Here is a 21,902-nt window from a genome sequence, read left to right as displayed (position 1 = left end):
ATGTTGTGGAGTCACTAGATTTTAAATGTAAGAAGGTAATGTTGGATTTTAAAACTATAGCTACAGCTCCCCTCCCCCCAAAAAGGAGCTCATTGAAGTATTTCATACTCAGCTTTACCCAAAGGTGTTGACTACCTTGTTTCATGTGTTTTTATCCTCTTGTCTTTAAGAGCACTGGTGGCAAGACGGGTTATGCACTAGACTGCTAACTACAAGGTTGATGGTTCAAACCCACTAGCTACTCTACAGGAGAAAAATGAGGCCTTCTGTCCCCATAAAGAGTCACAGCCTTGGAAACCCAATGGGGCAGCTCTACTTTGTAACCTAGGGTTGCTACACGTTGGCTGGCACCTAACAATAACATATTTTGACTGAAAAGTTTCCACAGATGAATATCCAATACACACAGTGAACCTTGAGATCTTAAAATCACGTAGGGAATGGAGGACTGGAGCTGACGTTTTCCCTTAGTAGATGCCAACTCATAAAGACTCTCCCTAAAGCACAGGGCAGAACTGCCCCTGTGAGTTCCCAAGACTGTAACTTTACGGGAGTAGAAATACCTGGCTTACTCCCGGAGGGGTTTGAACTGCTGACCTTGCAGTTATCAGTTAGAAGGAATCTCCCTGCGATCAAGTCAATTTTGAACCATGGTGATCCATGAATTAGAGGCAGGTTAATAGGGGATAAACTAGATTAAGAGGTGATACAAGATTGGCTATGAGATGACAGTTGGGGCACACATATTTATATTTTTCCCTTTTATATATTTTCCTAAAATTAATTTTCTTAAACCTTTCTAAGATAGTCCAGGGTCTGTCAATCTGAAAATACACTAAGTTCTTAAATTTTCTGTACTAAAACAGTCTTACTTAGGAATACTTAAAAAATAAAACCCAAACTCACTGCCATCGAGTTAATTCCATCTCACAGCCACCCTATAGGATACAGTAAGAACCGACCCTATGGATTTCCGACACTGAGTCTTTGTGGGAATAGAAAGCCTTGTCTTTCTCCCTCGGAGCAGCTGATGGCTTTGAACTGCTGACCTTGAGGTTAGCAGCCCAGTGCATAACTACTACAGGGCTTCTGGAGGTAATACTTAGAGGGAGGTGAAAACAAATCCAACAAACGACTTAAAGTGAAAGTAAGTACCTTAGGGATTGAAGTGCAGAAAAGAACTTTAAATATTGAACAGGGAAAAAAAATATTGAACAGGAATTCCACCGCTCACGTGCACAGTGTAGAAGATCAGTTTCTGACCCTTAGCACGTTGTTTAGACTGTCATTAAATTTGTTCGGCATTCTTTTAAATGGTGAATTTTGAGAATGTTGAGGGTAACGAATGTACAGATGTGCTTTATTTAATTGATGTGTGTATGGATTGTAATAAGAGTGGTATGAGCCCCCAATAAAATGATCTAAATAAATAAATAAAGGTTACTTTCCAGGAACCAAAGAAAAAGGAAAAAAATGGTGAATTTAAGGGTTGTATTTTGAAGAATAACACATACTGTCCAAGTGACTCCTTCCCCCAGTTTAACTGCGCGGACACCGGCTACGATGGAGCACATGCAGAGGCAAGGCAGAGCTCCAGGGGAGACTGGGAACGGGCTGGAGGGGAGGCTGCGGTTTGGAAGTACCTGGAAAACGTCTGGATGTGACCTCAGATCCTGGGCCGTCGTACTGGTAGCCAGCAGGAGAGTGCACTTCACCATCCATCTGCGCCTGCTCTCCAGCTTGGCAAGTGTGGTTCTTCTCATGCTTGGCCACCGGGGGCTTGACATGCCTTTGGGTGGTGGAATGGTGGCTGGAGGAATACTTACTCCAAGACTTTCCACCCCGGCCCTTGGCTCCTTGATCTGGACTTAGGTGAGGATGTGGAGAACTGCTTTCTTCTTGCCAGCCACCACCATACGGAGCGGGGCGTTCTGCACTGGTAGAATTGGCATCTTTACCGGAAAGGCTGAAATAGCGGTCTTTCTCTTTCTCGCTGATGTCTAGTGAAGATTTAATAAAAGTCTTACAGACGCTTATGACATCGGTCATCTGCAGGAAGCTAGCAGCCGACATGACTTCGATGACATTCTGCCCGGTAAGAGACAGCTTTCCCGAATAGACGAAGTCCAGGATAATGGTGAAAGTGTCCGGGGAGAATGCCTGGAAGGTAGCTGTGGCCGGCTGGCTCGTCTCCTTGGAGTGCTGCGAGAGCAGCATCTTGAAGTAGCCGCTGCTCGCAAACAACACGTTCCGGTGTGCTTTGAAGACCTTGCCTTCCACCAGGATGCTGCAATCGCAGAACACATCCTGCCGGCGCTGCTCGTTCAGCTGCTGCAGGAGGTGAGACTGATGAGAGGAGATCTCCATCCTAAAGAGGAACGGACACTCGTGGTTACCGCAAGCTCAAAGGCACCAGGGCCTCCCCGTTCAAAGCCTGCTCTTCTTGGGGAATACAGTCTTCACAGAAGGTTTTAGAAGATGCCGTTTAATACTATCCTATCAGTGACTTTTAGAAACTGACCGAGCAGCCTGCCAACCCCAGGAGCTTTCATAATTCAGACCCCCCGCTAGGGTTTCGACATAACAGATTGCATTTCAGGCCTCATGAAGCTTCCCACCTGGCAGGTGTATGAGGCCTTAACCAACAGTCTGTAGGATGTTCAAGTGGTTAAGTCACACACTTGGGTAAGAAGAAAATGCGGAGAGTCATTTAAGGCTCCCTGGATGCACAAATAGAGGAGCCCTGGTGGTGGAGTGCTTATGTGTTTAGCTGCTCACCACAAAGTCAGCAGTTTGAAACCACCAGCTGCTCTGCAGGAGAAAGATAGGGCTTTCCACGGTCTCAGAAACCATGCTGGCTTATGAGTTGGCATCGACTCCAGGGCAGCAGACTTGGATTTTGGTTTGGGCTTATACAAATGGCTATGTACTCACTAAAAGCCGACAGTCTGCACTCACTCAGGGGTGACTCCAAAGGAAAACGTAGTGATTCGTTTTTCAAAGGCCAGAGCCCTGAAGACCCTGCGGAGCACACGTCTACTCTGACACATGGTGTTGCCATGAGTTGGAACTGATTTGATGGTATCTGGTTATAAATAGTAGGTGGCAGTTACATCATCTTCTGTCAACAGGAGCCAAGGGGTGGAGTCTAGCCTGTCAATCAGGTCACAGCCGATAAGGCCTCTGTATGGGCCTGGCCTTCTCCTGAGGATTCTGGGAACTCCGGTCTTCCTCCTTGGAGGCAGGACACAGTCTCTCCCTGCTGTTGACAAGCCACATGGAGCTACTATGCTGATGGAGCCAGATCCCTGGAGCTGGAGGAGCCACATGAAGACCCATGCCAGTTCTGAGATGCTTCCACTGCCACTGGATCTGCAAGACTTTCCACCCACTGGCCTGTGATCTTCCTGACTTTGGCATGTGAGTGTGAAGAGGAATTTAGACTGGTATCGGGCATATGGGCTACTATCGGACTTATGGACTTGATCTGGATTAGGCTGGGATGTTTTCTTAACTCACCTTTTTCTATAAAGCTCTTTCTTAGACACATGTGTGTCTGTGAAACTGTTTCTCTGGTCAATGTGCACTAAGACAGAGTATAAAAGAGTAACTAGTTTAGATTGGAATAGACCAAACACTCACTGCCCTTGAGCCGAATCCAATGCGCAGCCACCCTGCAGGACAGAATAGGCCTGCTCCTGTGGGGCCGAGACTGAAACTCCTTGGAAGAGTAGAAAATCTCATCTTTCTCTTGAAGAGCAGCTCACGGGTTCAAATCGCTGACCTCGCAGTCAGCAGCCCAGCGCATAAGCCACCATGCCATCCGAGCTGCTCAATCAGGGAGGGAGAGTTAGAAAACAGCCCCGTGAGAAGTGACATGGACGCTGAGCCCTCAAAGACGAGCAGCCATTAGCCAGGTGACCAGTGAGCGGAAAGAAGGCAGGCTGCAGCAAAATGGAGGTCTAGCGAGTGCTGAAACTTTACGCCGAGGACACCAAGAGGTGCCGATGAAAATAAAACCAGGACTGTTATTATTACCGGCCGGCCGGGTCTGGCAAAAGAACAGGAAGTCCCCAGATGCTAGGAATATAGAGGGAGCTGATCGGGAGCAGAGAGCACCTGACCATGGACGGTTACAGCGAGGGGCTCGAGTTTTCATCACTCGCAAACCACTTACCTGTGAAGACTCTCTAAGGACTACAACGTCAGCGGAAAAGGACTAATAATCTTTGCCTGTCAGTCACGGAGCAGGTAAGGATGCTTGTCTTTGCCAGGGTCTTGGGAGGGGGATACTCTCAGTGTGATAGGCACACCCAAGGCTGTGCGCGGCGAAGTTCTGGAACTTACATTTGTATTGTATTACCTGCTTGATGAAGACAAACTTCAAGCTGAAAAAATAGCAAGAATATTTGTCCTGGGCTGGCGGGGTCTCTGGGGCACTGTGCAGAAGCAAGGGCGAGATTGCTTGAGAGGAGACAGGTTCAATGACTGGGGGAAAATTCGATGACCTTTTCATTTCAGATTTCCATGAGCCTTTTAAGACCCTGCATATGAGACGTAGGTGTCCCTGCGTGGCACACACGGTTAGGGGCTTGGCTCAAAAGCCTAACCTGGTAGGGAAATGCCCTTTTCTCTCACATTGATTTGGCAGTTTTGAGGCCAGGGCTGGAGGCCCAGCTGCTCCCTTTGTTGATCAGCTGAGTAAGTCCACACTCTAACCCAGCAGTTCTCAACCCGTGGGTCACAACCCCTTTGGGGGTGTATGTGTCAAATGACCTTCTCACAGGGGTTGCCTGATTCATAACAGTAGCAAAATGACAGTTAAGAAGTAGCAACGAAAATCATGTTATGGTTGTGGGGTCACCACCACATGTGGAACCATATGAAAGGTTCACAGCATGAGGAAGCTTGAGGACCACCACAACCATTTTCCTAATGAGGATCTCATATTTCCTGAGCCCCGAAACACTCATCATAATCAGAGCCAGTGCCAGCCACCCAGCCACTAGGGCCACCCCCAGGTCTGCCGAAGTAATCCACATGCCCAATCCTCAGGAAACCAGGGAAACCTAGCAACCCCGCTCTGCTTACATGCTAACTTGTTGTTCCGGAGTGTCTGGTACAGCCCAGGGGACCCTGTGTTATGATGTGCTGGCCCAAGGAACTGTGAGCATTACAGGTCTTGTGACTTTTCACAGCCTTCTGACTTCTCTTCCCCAAATCACACCAGGCTGTTAAAGCTGGTGAGAAATAAGCTAAAGGCTACTGCTCCTGAGATCAAAGTCCTTCCCTTCTTTATATACAAAAATGGATCATCTCCTGTATCGGGCAAGCATACTCTGATATCAGGGGGCTTCCACTAATTTCATTCATGGAAAAATGAATTTTAAAAATAGTTTTTCTTTTCATACACACTACTGTGAGTTAGGTGAAGGGTTGCTTCGTTTGAATGCAGCAATTCATACCCATTCTGATTCAACTCATCATTGCAGCCCCTGCATATCCCTGACTGTTTCCGCTTCTTCCTCTGGACTTTGCCCTTGGGTACACGTTGCCCTTTCTGTCTTGAGGGGTTCGCTCTTGTGACATGGGGATGAGTTCAGTTCTAGATCAATGGATGGGGGCACGGTCTCCATCTGAGAAGTAAGCCTAGTCTCTTTGTGACCTTGAATTTTGTTGATCATGAAGTCCCCTCATATCTCCTTTTTAAAAAAAATCATTTTATTGAGGGTTCATACAACTCTTATCACAATCCATACATACATCAATTGTGTAAAGCACATTTGTACATTCATTGCCCTTATCATTCTCAACACATTTGCTCTCCACTTAAGCCCCGGCATCAGCTCCTCATTTTTCTCCCTTCCACCCCTCCCCTATCCCTCATGAACCCTTGATCATTTATAAATTATTATTTTGTCATATCTTGCCCTGTCCGACATCTCCCTTCACCCACTTTTCTGTTGTCTGTCCCCCAGGGAGGAGGTCACATGTGGATCCTTGTCATCGGTTCCCTTTCCTCCCCACCCTCTCTCCACCCCCGTATCTCCTGTGTTAAACAGAGAACTTCCCCTGGCTCTCACACCTCCTCTTGCTACTACTACTCCATTTCTCCTCCCCCTTGACACTAAATTCATTACAATTTTTTGTTTTGTTTTGTTTTTAAGATTTGCTCTTTCTATCTCTATGCCTCCTAATCAGGGTTTCACTCTCATCACTCCACCACCATTCTTGTCTGCCATCAGTAACGTGCACATTGTCAAATAATCATTCCTTTGTCCTTATTTTACCAATCCGGCTGGTCACTCTCTTCAACCTAACTCACTTCTTTCACTTTGTCAGCACAACAGCCACCTCCTACCACCACCACCCCTATTCTAAGGCACCGCTGGGTAGTTTCAATGGCCAACTCTTTGGCTAGTGGTCGAAAACCTAACCATGTGTGCCTCTCAGGGACACCCAAGTCTCCTATGAAGAGTTCATGGAAAAATGAAATGAAAAGTAACAGAATTTTTCCACAATCCTTTTGAAGCACCCTCATATATCCAATGGTTTACCCATTGTCTCCTCAACTCCTTGAACACCACTTGGGCACATAATACATGCTCAATCACTGTTGTGGAACGAGTGCCACTTAAAACGTTAACACACAAGGAAATTGTCCTTAATACATGAGAATCAGCAAACATGACAAATAGAATTAGAGCTTTAGAATATAGAAGAGGGAGACTTCCGGGAAGATGGCGACAGAGTGACACGTACCAGAGGGACTCCACAGAATTCAGCCCAGGAGAGTTGCTTAGAGGGAAAATCAACCCAGCTGGACAGCAGGAGGAGCATCATAAAGATAAGTAGGCACAGAGCCACGGGGTTTTGAGGGGCTGGGGGCTTTTGGCTTACCTCAGTGGAGGCCAGCTGGGGCTTGACCTTGGCCCTGCCACTGTTTCTGCTGGAGCCGGGACCATTTGGAGCCCATAGGGCAGCTTGGTCTCAACACAGCCACAGTTTGCCACTGCCTGCCTCAGGCAGGGACTGGACCCTTGCAGCTCCATGGGAAAGGATCTGGGTTCAGCTACAGTGTTGTTCTTGTTTACATCTCTTCTCTCTGTCTCCCCCTCTCTGTCTTGGAGGGCTGTGCAGGGGCTTTTTCTCAACACAGCCACAACTTGCCACTGCCGCCTCGGGACAGGGACTAAACCCTTGCAGGTCCACTAGCTGGGATCTGGACTCAGCTACATTGTTGCATTTGTTTCCATCTCTACACTATACCGCCCCCCCTTCCTTCACCACCACTCCGCCCCCCACAAGCTCAGCGGGCTTGCTTTCAAATTTATTTTTATCCTCTTTGTCTCTTTCTTACTGTCTCACACACTACTGCTAACCTCCAGACCAACGACCTCAACGAAAAAACAGGAAAAACAAAAGGCAATGGCAGAAGATGGCCTGGACATAATGACATGCATAGAAGAAGCAGACATTGAGCTGCCACAGAAAGTAATTTTCAGAAAGCTACTTGGAGTCATACAAGATATGAGGGAAACAATACAGAAAAAGGATGAAATGATAGCGATAAAATCCATAAACCAAAGGGAAATACAGGAGCTTAAGGAGGAGATAACAAAAACCAGTAGCAGAAACACAGACCTCGAGAATCAACTGGAGGAAGCAGAGAACTGCATCAATGACTTGGGGGACAGCCAAGCGGACTTTAACAAATGAGAACAAAAATCTTCAGAGAAGCTGAAGAAAACTTAAGACCTATGTCTGATGCTATAAAGCGTAACAACATTAGAATTATTGGCTTACTGGAGGAAGACACAACAAAGAAGTAATCTGCAACAATAGTGAGAGAATTCTTGGAGGAAAACTTCCCCAGCTTAATGAATGAAAACCAGGCAACCATTCAGGAGGCTGAAAGAACATCAGCTAGACTGAATCCCAGGAAGAAGTCACCAAGGCACATAATAGTTAAACTATCCAACTTTGAAGAAAAGGAGAAAATCATGAGAGCAGCTAGGGAAAAAAAAGTGATCACATACAAAGGTTCCCAAATAAGAATTTCTCAGACCTGTCAGCAGAAACTGAAGAAGAGGCGAGAGTCGAGTAACATATTCCAAAAATTGAAGGAAAACAATGCAAACCCAAGAATACTTTACCCAGCCAAATTATCGATTATAGATGGAGAAGTAAGATTCTTCCCAGACAAGGAAAAACTCAGAGCCCTACAAAAGATCCTTGCCGACCCAGTATGGGCATAAGAACAACACTCACCAAACATAAATAAGAGTCCGCCATATAGAACAACCTCAGCCAGAGGGCAAAAAAGAGAAAACAGACCTCAAGATAGCATTGGCTTAAAGATGGAGAAAATCCAAAGCCTGCTGAGGTAAGCTTTAAAGAAAAATGCAAAGGGTGCATAGGGGAAAAGCTACAGTATGCAAACATTCTTGGAGTGAGGACCAGGTAATATGGCAGGGACCAGACCAAATACAGGGATACGCATGGTAGACAACTAAGAGGAGGTGGGGAAAGGAAAAAAATAATAATAAAAAAGAAATGGGTAGCGGGGCACAGGGCACTAACCCACCCAAGGGGAGGGTATTATTTATGTCTCCACAGGGAAAGAGGACCAGACTTCAACCCAGTGCTCCAAGATGTGATTTCAACATGCCAGCATGGAATAGGGAACCAGTGGAGAGGTCTGGGGGGCCGGCCCCAACCCCAACTACTAAGTAGACACCTGACCCTCCCCTCAGAAGAATTTATTTCAAAGAATGGCCCTGAATCTGCAGCTCTTGGAAAGGGACATATCTGATCAGAGCACATGGGAGCAGATGAAAGGGGAGGAGGAGAGAGTGGAGCACATCCTGGCCCACCAGGCCGTGAGGATGTTGCCAATTAGATGTTCCCAATTAGAGAAGCAAGTCAACAGAGAAGACCACATGGCCAGCTCCACTATGAGACGTGCCGCCCCTCACTGACCCATACCCCTATAGGGGACAACACCAGAGACACAGTGTGGGAATTGCACCCAATCTGATCCCACCACACCAAGGCAAAACATTAAGGGGGTGCAACAGAAAAGCAAAGGAATGGAGCGGCGAGGTCCCCAGGGAATGCTGAAGGTGGACTTTGGGGCCAGGGCATGGTGTCCCAACAGACTGGACTGGAAAATACTCCTAAAGGCCAACAAACAATCCTTGAACTAACTACAAGCTTTCTTTCTTGTGTTTTGTTTTGTCATTGGTGTGTTGTATATTGTTGCTTGGTTTTGCTCTGTCTTGTTTTTGTGCATGTTATCTCCGCAGGTCTGTCTAAATAAGGTAGGCTGGATGAACAATTGGAGGAGAAAACTATGGGCCCAACAGTTCTGGGGGGGACATGGGAGAGGGAGAAGTGGGGGGAAAGGTAGTGGTGTTAATAAACCCAGGGACAAGGGAACAACAAGTGATCCAAATTGGTGGTGAGGAGGGTGTAGGAGTTCTGGTAGGGCATGATCAAGGGTAATGTAACGAAGAGGAGTTGCTGAAACCCTGGTGGGGACTGAGCATGATAATGGGACAGGAGGAAAGTCAAGGGAAATAGAGGAAAGAGCTGGGAGGCAAAGGGCATTTATAGAGGTCTAGATAAAGACATGTACATATGCAAATATATTTATATATGAGTATGGGGTAGTAGATCAATATGCATATATTCATAGGTTTAGTATTAAGGTATCAGAAGGACATTGGGCCTCCACTCAATGCAAGAATACTTTCTTCTATTAAATTGGCATTCTATGATGCTCACCTTCCTGACACAACCGCTGAAGACAACGCGGGTGAATAAGCGAATGTGGTGAAGAAAGCTGATGGTGCCCAGCTATCAAAAGATACAGTGTCTGGGATCTTAAAAGCTTGAGGGTAAACAAGCGGCAATCTAGCTCAGAAGCAACAAAGGCACATGGAAGAACACACCAGCCTGTGTGATCACAAGGTGCCGAAGGAATCAGTTATCAGGCATCAAAGAACAAAAAAAAATAATCATTGTGTGCTCACCTCCCTGATACGACCGCTGAAGACAAATGGGTGCATAAGTAAATGTGGGGAAGAAAGGTGATGGTGCTCGGCTATCAAAAGATATAGCATCTGGGGTCTTAAAGACTTGAAGGTAAACAAGCGGCCATCTAGCTCAGAAGCAACAAAGCCCACATGGAAGAAGCACACCAGCCTGTGTGATCACAAGGTGTCAAAAGGTTCAGTTATCAGGCATCATCAGAACAAAAAATCTTACCATAGTGAATGAGGGAGAGAGTACACAGTGGAGACCCAAAACCCATTTGTAGGCCACTGGACATCTACTTACAGAAGGATCTTGGGGAGGAGATGAGCCAGTCAGGGTGCGATGTAGCAACAATGAAAAATACAACTTTCCTCTCATTCCTAAATGCTTCCTACCCCTCTCCCACACCTCCCACTGTCATGATCTGAATCCTACCTTGCAAGTCTGGCTAGACCAGAGGATGTACACTGGTACAGATGGGAACTGGAAACACAGGGAATCCAGGGAGGATGATCCCCTCAGGACCAGTGGTGAGAGTGGCGCTACTGGAAGGACATAGGGAGGGTGGGTTGGAAAGAGGGAACCGATTTCAAGAATCTACATGTGACCTCCTCCCTGGGGGAAAGACAACAGAAAAATGGGTGAAGGGAGGTGCAGGACAGAGCACAATATGATAAAATAATAATTTATAAATTATCAAGGGTTTATGAGGGAGGGGGTAGTGGGGAGGGAGGGGGAAAATGAGGACCTGATGCCAGGGGCTTAAGTGGAGAGCAAATGTTTTGAGAATGATGAGGGCAATGAATGGACAAATGTGCTTTACACAATTGATGTATGTATGGATTGTGATAAGAGCTGTATGAGCCCCTAATAAAATGATTTTTTTTAAGAAAATAGAAGAGGATCTATTACTAGACTATTTTATAAATTCCAAACAGAGGTAAAGATGGTGCAGAGTATCATATAGATAGCTATGAGCACAGACAGTACAGCAAGGTAGCTTGATTTGGGATTCCTGCTCCACCAATTAGTAGCCGTGTGACTTAAGGAACTTACGTAACCTCTGTTAGGTCTGTAAAACAGTGCCGATCTCATAGGATTGCTGTGAGAAGTTAATGTGTAGATCACCCTCAAAACAGTGTTGGGTACACAAGCCATTCTCCGCTCTGCTTTTTGATATAGTTATTGATGAAACAAAGATATCAGAAAAACAGTACACGTAGCACTATAGAGAAACAAAATTAAATTAACATCAGAAAATGTCCCTCCATTGATGTGCTTTGGGCTTCAGGATGCCCTTTGCACCTTTTGTCATAGGCCCATGCTCATGGCCAAAGGACACCCAGAGTCTGTCTACTTAAATCAGGAAACAAAATAGCTTTCCTGACATCTCACCCAATGGCTTAGCAACTTAATGGCTACAATTATGCCCCATGGTTTTGAAATGCCATCCCACTAGTGGTATTTATCAATTTCTCATCTTTGTCAACATTTAATATTGTCAAATTTTAAAATTTTGGCCATTCTACTGAGTACACATGCCATGGTATGCTGTTGGATTTATTTATATGACTGAAATTGTCAGTCTGTTTATTAACCATGATTCAGGTTTCTTTCACTGTGAAAAGCTGGTTTACTAGGACTGCCCAACCACCAAATCTCAACATTGTACAGTAATCTCTGTTTAGCTCACATGCCTGTGAGGTGCTGATCTAGGCTGGGCTTAGCAGGACAGCTCTGCTGATCTTGCCTTTACTCACCCACCCACTCACCTATCCTTGCCTGGATCAGCTGATTTAGGTCCACCTGATGGGTGAGAGTGTCTGGGGTGGTGGTTCTTCATGTGTCGCACATCTTGCACCTGGGGCCAATGGGCCACTCTGGACAAGTCCCCATGAGACTGACAGATGTGCAGTACATGAGGTCTCTTAAGGTTTACGCTCACCATTGCTTCTGACATAGTCCATCAGTCAGAGCGAATCCCACAGCAAGTCCACAAAGGGCAAAATACAACACTTATTTCAGAGGTTTGCAGTGAGGACTGACGGATGGGGAAACCACGTCTGCCCCTCTGGTAGAAAGAACCCAACTAAGAAAGTGAAGAGGGAGGGAATTGGGTCTGATGATGTGATCTCCCCAATATCCTCTTACTGTCTGAACGGGGTTGTCTTTTTTCTTATTGATATAGGTATCACCAAGAGGCAATATATAAGGCACCTGGTGGTGCAGTGCTCCACGGGAGAAAGATGAAGCTGTCTGTCCCCTGACTCAGTTTCAGAAACCCGAAATAGCCGTTCTTTTTTGTCCTATAGGGTCACAGTGAGTCACAATTGACTCGATGACCGTGGGTTGGGTTTGGATTTCAATATTTTACATACTAATCCTTTGTCAGTTCTATGCTTAACAATATCTTCTTAGTTTTCTAACTTTGTTTAAGATAGCTTTCATGGATAAATAAAAGTTTAAGTTTTCATGTATTTGAATTTGCTGATTCATTATGTTATGTGCTCTGTGTTTTGTTTTAAGAAATTCTTCTCTACCTCAGCATCATAAAGGTATTTTCTAAGCTTCTGGTTTGTTTGTTTTTATGGGGTTCTTTTTTTTTTTTAACATTTTATTAGGGGCTCATACAACTCTTATCACAATCCACACATATACATACATCAATTGTATAAAGCACATCGTACATTCTTTGCCCTAATCACCCTCAAAGCATCTGCTCTCCACTTAAGCCCTCTGCATCAGGTCCTCTTTTTTTCCCCCCTCCCTCCCACTCCCCCCTCCCTCATGAGCCCTTGATAATTTATAGATTGTTATTTTGTCGTATCTTGTCCTATCCGGAGCCTCCCTTACCCCCCTTCTCTGCTGTCCCTCTCCCAGGGAGGAGGTCACATGTGGATCCTTGTAATCAGTTCCCCCTTTCCAACCCACTCACCCTCCACTCTCCCAGCATCGCCCCTCACACCCTTGGTCCTGAAGGTATCATCCACCCTGGATTCCCTGTACCTCCAGCCCTCATATGTACCAGTGTACAGCCTCTGCCCTATCCAGCCCTGCAAGGTAGAATTCGGATCATGGTAGTTGGGGGGAGGAAGCATCCAGGATCTGGGGGAAAGCTGTGTTCTTCATCGGTACTACCTCGCACCCTAATTAACCCATCTCCTCTCCTAAACCCTCTATGAGGGAATCTCCAGTGGTCGACACTTGGGCCTCAGGTCTCTACTCTGGCTTCTGGTTTGTTTTTGTTTGTTTTTATCCCCACTCTTAGAGCTATAATTTACCTCAATTTATTTTTGCATATGGCATTCTAATTTTTTTCATATGGAAAATCAGTTTTACTTGCATCATCTACTGACAAGTCCATCCTAACCCACTATTATAATACTTTCTTACAAACCTGGTTAACATGGGTCTATTTATGAGCTTTCTGTTCAGCTGGATTTATTTACTTTTCTTTCTACCAATAATTACCAGTATCAATTACCATAACTTTATAATGAATCCCTCCTAGTTCTATTTCTGGGGGGAATTTTTTAAAAATTCTTCTTGGCCTGTTGTTTTTCCATCTAAACTTTGGGATCAATTTATCAAGTTGTGCGCGCGTGCACACACACACACACACACACACACACACCCCCTCTTCGTCTTCTGTCTGGAATTTCATGGAAATCATAAGCTAGAAGAGAAATTGTATCTTTATAAATTGAATTCTACCACTCTTGAACATGGTATAATTCCCCATTTATTCAAGTCATCTTTCATAGTCAATAATGTTTCCGTGTGTTCTCTCTTAACAACTTGCCTGAGTTTTGGGGAGGTTTTTGTATTTATTCCTAGTGCTTATAGGTTTTATTGCTATAGTAAATGAGTATTTTGCTTCTACTACATTATTACAAGTTTATAGGCTTACTATTGATATGTGTATATGAATATTATATTTAGATATTTTGCTAAACTCTTTCCAGCTGTAATATCTGGAAGGTTTATGGAATGTTCTTTATAGTTATGTATCTGCAAATAAGGAGTTTTACTCTATCCATCTCCATTTTATGTTCTCATTCTTTGGGCTACCCTATTGCAAGGGCTGGGATCTCCTAGAAAGTGTGCACAATAAAACCGCGATCATAGCTGTCATTGACTACACAGAAATGCTGCTACAATCTCACCATTAAGAAGGGTGTTAGCATTTGAGCTTGATGGCCTTTTATGTCTAATTTGCAAATAATTCTTTTACTAAATCAAACTATTAATGCAGAAGCATAAAAGACGAAGCAAGAACCCAGAATTTCCCCAGGCAGCACGTTTGTCCAGGGACTCACGCAGTGGCAAACATTTCAACTTGATGTGCCAAGATGCTGGGGCACTGGGCAGACTGTCACTGCATCTACCATCACACGGGAAACCCCTTACAGGCCCAGGTCGGTTCTTCTCCCGCGTGTCCTCTTGGTGTTGTTCCTGGTTTTACTCATTCAAATCCATTGCTTTGGCTTTTTAGCCAAGAATCTCTTGGCCATGCAAGTCTTCTTCTTTTAATCATTTTATTGGGGGCTCGTACAACTCTTATCACAATCCATCCATCCATTGTCAAGCACATTTGTACATGTGTTGTCATCATCATTCTCAGAACATTTTCTTTCTCCTTGATCCCTCTGATGATGAAGGAAGGAAGGCAGCCACACAAACCAGTTGGCAGGGGAAAAGTTCCCCAACTTCTCTTTAAAGGACCACCTCTCCACGGCCTCTTCTGGTTCATATGGTTTGGGAAGTACTGACTTTCCCTACCATCGTTGGGGTTAATTATGACTTCAAAAATAACCAAACCCACTGCAGTAGAGAGATCAATCTTGACTCAGGGGACTCAGTAGAACTGCCCCAGGTGGTTTCCAAGGTTGTAAATCTTTAAAGCAGTCTGTCATCTCTTTTTCCGAGTAAGTTCGAACTGCCCGCCTTTGGAGGAGTGGCTGAGCACTCTAACCCCTGTGCCACCAGGAACCCGTAACTAGGATCCAGAGCTGGCAAACCAGAGCACTGCCTTCCTGGGGCCAGTGTTACTGGTTTGGGCTTAGGCACATAGTCCAGGCAAGCAGATGAAGTTCAAACCTAATCTTAGCATTTTTGTTAGAGCAACTGGAAGTGCAAGGTGCAAGGCTGGAGTGGGGCACAGTCTCACCCCACAAGGGGGGTGCAAAGGTCCAGGAAAGCAGAGCAGAGAAACCGGAGCCCAGGTCCTGCTGACAGCACTTTGTCCCTTACACCAGGGGCGGCAAAGTTTTCTCTGTAAAGGGCCAGACAGGAAACAATGTATGATTTCTGAGTCATGAATCCGGGACAGCTACTGACCTCTGCCACAGCAATGTGGATGCAACCACAGACATATGTGAAGAAAGGGGCATGCATGTGCCCCCCAAAGCTGTACTTACAAAAGCAGCCACAAGTTTGGGTTTTGATATTGTGGTTGTCCACCACGTTCTTGACCCAGCCAAACCTCAAGCTAGACAGTTCATCCTCAGAGTTTTCAGTTACTTGAGTCCATAAATTCACTTCAGCCAGTTTGACTTAAGCCATTTAGTTAAGCCAAGTGTTTCTCAAGAACCTGGATTTTTGTTTCTCGAGAAGTTTTGTTTACAATCCACTCCTATCCCTGAAAGCAATGCCAGTTTGTTTACTAGAAGAACTGGTTGATTGAGTCCGAGTCGTGACCACGTCTTTCTCAGACATAAAAGTATTATGAGGACACCTTTAATCTATGCTTATAAGTCTAATTAAAAAGTGAATTCCTGGGATGAAAACACAGAAATTTTCTTTCTTTTTTTTTTAGTTAAGTTTCATTAACAATTTGCTTTCCGGACAACCTGTAAGCAAATATCAACGTGATTAAGGAATGAGGAGTCCTTGAGTGGGGGGGATGTTTCATTCTAAAAGGAAAAAGGAAAATTCTCTTCTTCTGACTGGGACTTGAAGACTTGAGCGCTGGGTTCGACAAGCAAAAGGGGCCAGAGGTTCTGGGAGAGGAGAGGCAGAGCGGGGACAGCCGCAGCTGCAGGCTCTGACACGACCACACTCTCGCGGGTCCCTGTATGAAATTATTTGTCTGCAACATCCAGAGCGGCGGCTCTTTTCTTCACAGGACCCTGTGACCATATGATCTTGACCATGGGAAAGGTCCCGGGAAAGAGAGCCTCCAAAGGCGCAGTTGAGGGTTGGTTTGCTGTTTGAGCGCAGCGTGAAGACCTCGCGGTGGATGGAAACGAGAACACTGTCCGTCTGTGTCGCAGAGTGGCATTATTAAATTGCCATCTGAAACTAAAACGGAAGTGATGAGAATGCCAACACAATGTGAAGAATGGCAGTCACTGAACATGTGCTGAAGAAATGATTGGTTGTGTACACGTTCTCTGAAAATGCATTACTAAAAGTACTGAGTTGGCTAAAGATGCAGTGCCGGAGGTTGAAGGCAAGGGCTGGGAGACCAAGTACCTGGTACCCTTGACCTTGCTGTTAGTGAGATGCAGTCAATGAATATAGATAGCCCTTCTAGCCATAATCCCTATGTGACCCCTTATGAAGTCCAGCCTCTATGCCTGTGGTTAGAATACCATTTGGGAAGGAGATCTCTGTTCTGCTAATGAACAGGATTAAGGTGGATGTATTCTGAGTCGCCATCTTTCTAGAGGGTGTGAATCTTTGTTTCCTTGGGGAGTTAGTCTCCTGCACACCTCCATCAAAATCTTTCCTCAGTGTATAAGAGACACCTCGAAAGCAGAGAGAAGTCCCAGGACCGTCCAGGAAGAACCACCGCCAATGCAGCCTGCTTGAGATCCCGCTCTGCTAGAAGCAGCAGAGGCCGAGACCAGAGGCTGCCACGGAGACCAGGAGACAGCACAGCACAGGGCCAGCTCTCACACTCTGAGGCTGCGGGGCAGAGCAGCAGATGAGCTTCCTGGCCCATCCAGACCAGAGGCCAAGGGACCAGCGGCTGAGAGGCTGAGGACCACAGGGCACCACTTGGCAGCTGGCTGAGGAGAGGCACTCCTATGGACAAAAGACTATATATATATCCTTATGTTCTCTGATCCTGGCTTGTGGTGACCTGTCCCCCCTCCCCCATAACTGGGAGTAGTGTGAGTTCTGTGTGGCCTTTCCAATGAATTGTCAGACTTAACAGAGAAGCAGAGCATCGTGGGAGGACGGGTGGTGTCCAAATAGGGTAAAGAAGGACGGAGGGTGGATGCAGGTGTGACTTCTGCCTGGCGGAAAGGGACCTCGGGCTGTATGAAGTTGGCTTCTCTTTGTCCCGTAGGTGGCCAGGGGGCGTCCAGGGCGGCCCCATGCCCTTCTCACGGTTAGTGATGATGACTACACAGACGGCACCCAGCACCGAATGCTCACAAAAAGAAAACTACAAGTGCCAGGCTTTAAATTCTCAGCTCAAGTTACCTTCAGAGCTTTGGGTGGCGCCCCAAATGAACCTTGTATTTCTGAAAGTCGTGGCGTATAGACAGATGAAAAACTAGACCCCAACATGTAACCTACGTTCAATTTACAGCTTCACCGAGAGCCGTATGTGATGGGCACTGATTGTGGAGGGAAAGCCAGGCACTTGGAATGGAGCCATCTGAATAGATTCAGACAATCTGAGAACCTCGAATTCCTACATTCCACTAAACCTACCCCCCACCCCTACTTGGGAGAACAGCCTCGTCTTCCCTAGGGAGACTCGCCTTCCTTTACTTGAAGATCCTGTAAGAACTCACCTGAGGCCATTACCTTACCAGGGTTGCCTAAAAATTTGCCTATTTTCACCCCTCACACTCCTCATTGCCACCAGTCCGTGAAGAATCTCTAGGGGGGTAATGCAAGTCAGGCCCCGGAGGAGATAATTTATCAAAGCTACAAAAATAAATAAGATTTTACTAATTGACTTTAGCAGAAACCCAGGAATGTGTTTGGAGATGGATCCTAAAGAACCTACTCTTGAGACAGGCTGGATTTGTTGCTGAACGTGTTAGCTCAAACACCTGGAAATGGCTCGAAAGACTTGATTCAGTGGTTGACTGCAACTTGAACTCAAGGGTGGGCTACCTTCAGTGCCAGAATGTGCCAGGATTTCTTAGCACAACGTAGAGGAAGAAATGTAAAGGCCCAGAGGAAACTTCCTTCACTGACATCGAGTACTGTCTGTAGTTTGGGCCAAACAGAGGGGGGTCCCTACTGAAATGAGCACGACTACATCCTGAAACGGCAGAGGGGGCTGGCAGGGGCTAAGTGGTGGCAGCTAGAAGGGCACAATCACCACAGTGGACAGCAGGGTTGGCTCTTGGGCAGTGGATAACAGATCATGTTGTCCCTGGTAATGGTCTGGATCAGATGTCCTCAAACTACGGCCCGCGGGCCACGTGCGCCTGCCAAGGACATTCATCTGGCCCATTGGGTGTTTTTGCCCATTTGTTTTTTTACTTCAAAATAAGATATGTGCAGTGTGCATAGGAATTTGTTCATAGTTTTGGGTTTTTTTTTTTAAACAATCGTCTGGCCCTCCAACGGTCTGAGGGACTGTGAACTGGCCCCTTGTTTAAAAAGTTTGAGGACCCCTGGTCTAGATAAGCAGCTAACTGAAGCATTAAACCAATCTCTCTAACACCAACAGCAAACAATGCCCCCAACCAACAAACAAAAAACCCCTCTGGATCTGTTGTGTAAAACTCTGATTTGCCTTGTCATGTGGAAGCACAAAGGTCCATTTCCCAGGCCTGAGTCAATCACAGAGCTGGGTTCAGGCATCTCTGATGGAAGGATGCCAGCCTGCCAGAAAGTGCTCGTTGCTGTCCAGTTGATTCAGGTTCACGGCAACCCTCTCCATGCGGTACAGAACTGCACTATCGGGTTTTCAGGCTACGACCTTTCAGAACCAGATTGCCAAGCCAGTCTCCTGAGGTGCCACACTGGCGGGTTCACACCGCCAGGCGTTTGGCTAACAGTTGAGCACGAACTATTTAGACCACCCAGGGACCCTCACACAGAACATACTGTAAAATATCCTTGATCTCCTCCCTCATGGGGCCTGCAACAACGTCCTAGTAAGCCAGCAGGGAATGAATGTCAATGAAGCCACTTACTGGACACTGATTCTGGATTTGCACTTAACCTTCAGGAGGCAAAATGAGTTATGATCTGCCAGTCAAAGTAAGGGCTTATCAAGATTGTGACAAATGAAGTTTTCGTGAACACAAGGGAGTTAGTTCGTGACACTGGCTCCCAGAATGCAAGAAGGGCTTCAGAACCCTCTTCCCCAAGAAAAAGGGGGAATCACTTGTTTCCCTTTTCTCTTTGTAAGGCCTGGGCAGCTGGGGAGGGTTCACATCATAAGTCATATCACTGTGAATGGGGGGCAGTGCGGAGTGGGGACCCAAAGCCCATCTGTAGGCAAGTGGATATCCCCTTATAGAAGGGTCGCGGGGAAGAGACGAGCCAGTCAGGGTGCAGGGTAGCAGTGATGAAACATACAACTTTCCTCTAGTTCCTAAATGCTTCCTCTCCCCACACTACCATGATCCCAATTCTACCTTACAAATCTGGCTAGACCAGAGGATGTACACTGGTACAGATAGGAACTGGAGACACAGGGAATCCAGGACGGATGATCCCTCAGAGTGGAGATACCGGGAGGATGGAGGGCAGGTGGGGCAGAAAGGGGGAACTGATTACAAAGATCTACATATAACCCCGTCCCTGGGGGACAGACAACAAAAAATTGGGTGAAGAGAGACGTCGGACAGTGTAAGACATGACAAAATGTGGGATACAGAAGGATTTCTCCCAAGTTGTCTCCCCCCAAATACATGCCAAACCCAGCTGCTTGCTATACAGAGCAAAGGACTACACACTTGGAGGTCAACAAAAGCAGGTCAGAGGTTATTCTCCCTGGGGCTTGTCAGCCATCTAGAGCAATCAGACTGTATAGTCTGCCCCACCCTAAGTAGAGCCCACTCCCTTCTGATAAGAATAGTAGATTGTTCCCCTGAAGGAGAGCCCAGGAGGTCAAGCCCATTCAAGGGTGACCAAGGTTAGGCTGCCATATTGTCTCAGGTCCGCCCATCTCATCACATGTGTACCCTTCCTAATACCTGTACATCCCTATCTTATCCCCTTACTGTACCTCCCCTTCCTCTGATGTGTATGCCTATTGTACAGCCCCTCCTGTGACGTGTGTGGTTACCTGTAATCATACCCCTAAATATCTATGGGCCTTGGCCAGAAATAAAGAGACTCTCTCCTGACCTCTCTGCCCGCACTGTGTGTGGACCTGGCTGTTGAGATCATGGCCTTCCAGGAGGTGAGCAAGCTACTATGAAATGTATCTGGCTTCTTTATTTTACCTTCTCTCCTATCTCTATTATTCTCTATGACTTTACTATAATCTTTATATATTCCTTAATCGTACAATTGTGGTTACAGAACCCGTGATTAGTTGTGGGGGGCTGGCTTCCCCCACAACAAAATAATAATAATTTATAAATTATCAAGGATTTATGGGTGAGGGCAGGAAGAGAGGGGAAAAACAAGGAGCTGATACCAAGGGCTCAAGTAGAAAGTAAATGTTTTGAGAATGATGATGGCAACAAATGTACAAATGTGCTTGACACAATGGATATATGTATGGATCGTGATACGAGTTGTAGAGTCCCCAGTAAAATTTTTTTTTAAATGTGCAAGGAGTTATGTCTCTAGTGGAACGCACTCCATGTTTGACAACCAAGCGCTAGCTAGTAGTGGATTTTGGAATTCCACACGCCCCAGAAATTACTTAAAAAAAAAAAAAAAGAGATCTTGGGAGCGTCTTCACATGCTCATTATCTGCCCAAAGATCCAGCTTCTGTTAAGTCCTTATCTGATCATGTCTTCAGGGTACGCAGAAGCCAGGGGCCCTGTGCTAATAAAACCAGAATCTAGTCAAGGTTAGGCCAGGGGAATCTGGAGATAGTGCTAGAAAAGCATTCTATCAGTACCCAATATTTCACTATCATATCTTGTCAGCCAAAATCTAATAAATCTCTCTTCTCATCGGGAACAAGGGAATTGGGCTATGATTTTACAATGTTTTCTTATTGTAAATAACGTGGCAACAAATTTTTCTGAACTAATCTGATCCGTAGGCATGTTAAGTGGGTGCTGACCCGTGACCTGCCAAAAAGGTCCTGTCCCTTTCCATTCCCACCAACACTGAACAATGGTGCCCTTTGGCCAGCACCATGGACATTACCTCTGGAAAATGCTTTCTCACCTGCCCTCAAGAGAAGCATCAGGAAGGGTTCTCTGACTACTACTTAACTTTGTTTGGGAAGTACTAGTCACTGAATTAGACAAGTAAACACGAGGACCTGAGGGCCTTACAGGTAAAGGTAAAAAATGACAGCCTTCAAGATGGAATGCACCTGAGCAAAAGGAAAACAAAAGTCCTCCCACTGCACCAATAGCAGCGTCGCGATAAACGGGGACCAGCAGCACCCTGCGCAAAACGCATGCAAAAGTCGCTCGACAGGCAGTTCTTTACTCAATCAATACCCACTTATGGAGCCCTGGGACGCACCGGGCACCACACAAGAGGCGGCGGAGGCGGAGCAGGCGAAGTCAGGGTTCCCCCTGCCTTCAGCTTGTCTGGTGAGGGCGGAGGGTAGCTAGAACAGAACCACAAAAGGCATAAGGCAGGAATGTGATATATTTTAACAGACAGGCAAACCATCAGGTAACCCGAAGAGACATGATTCATTCTGACCGGGAGAATCCGGGAAGGGATGTGGGAGCTGCGGTTAAAATAAAGGAGCAGATGGCACTCCGGGGCCAAAGCGAGGGAGGCGGGACAA

The 21,902-nt window shown here is 46.1% G+C and overlaps 1 protein-coding gene across 2 annotated transcripts in view; it reads right to left on the bottom strand.

Annotated features, from left to right (window-relative positions):
- ZBTB8A (zinc finger and BTB domain containing 8A) overlaps positions 1 to 21,902 on the bottom strand; it is a 49,589-nt gene that overhangs the window by 3,491 nt on the left and 24,196 nt on the right. For both annotated transcript variants that reach the window (XM_075538983.1, XM_075538991.1), the window contains exon 3: positions 1,644 to 2,368. In XM_075538983.1, coding sequence (XP_075395098.1) covers positions 1,644 to 2,367 — 724 coding nt within the window. In that variant the 5' untranslated portion in view covers position 2,368. The remainder of the gene's footprint in view (positions 1 to 1,643; positions 2,369 to 21,902) is intronic.

Source organism: Tenrec ecaudatus, chromosome 1 (assembly GCF_050624435.1).
Source record: "Tenrec ecaudatus isolate mTenEca1 chromosome 1, mTenEca1.hap1, whole genome shotgun sequence".
NCBI lineage: Eukaryota > Metazoa > Chordata > Mammalia > Afrosoricida > Tenrecidae > Tenrec > Tenrec ecaudatus.
This window is presented reverse-complemented; position numbering and strand designations above follow the sequence as displayed.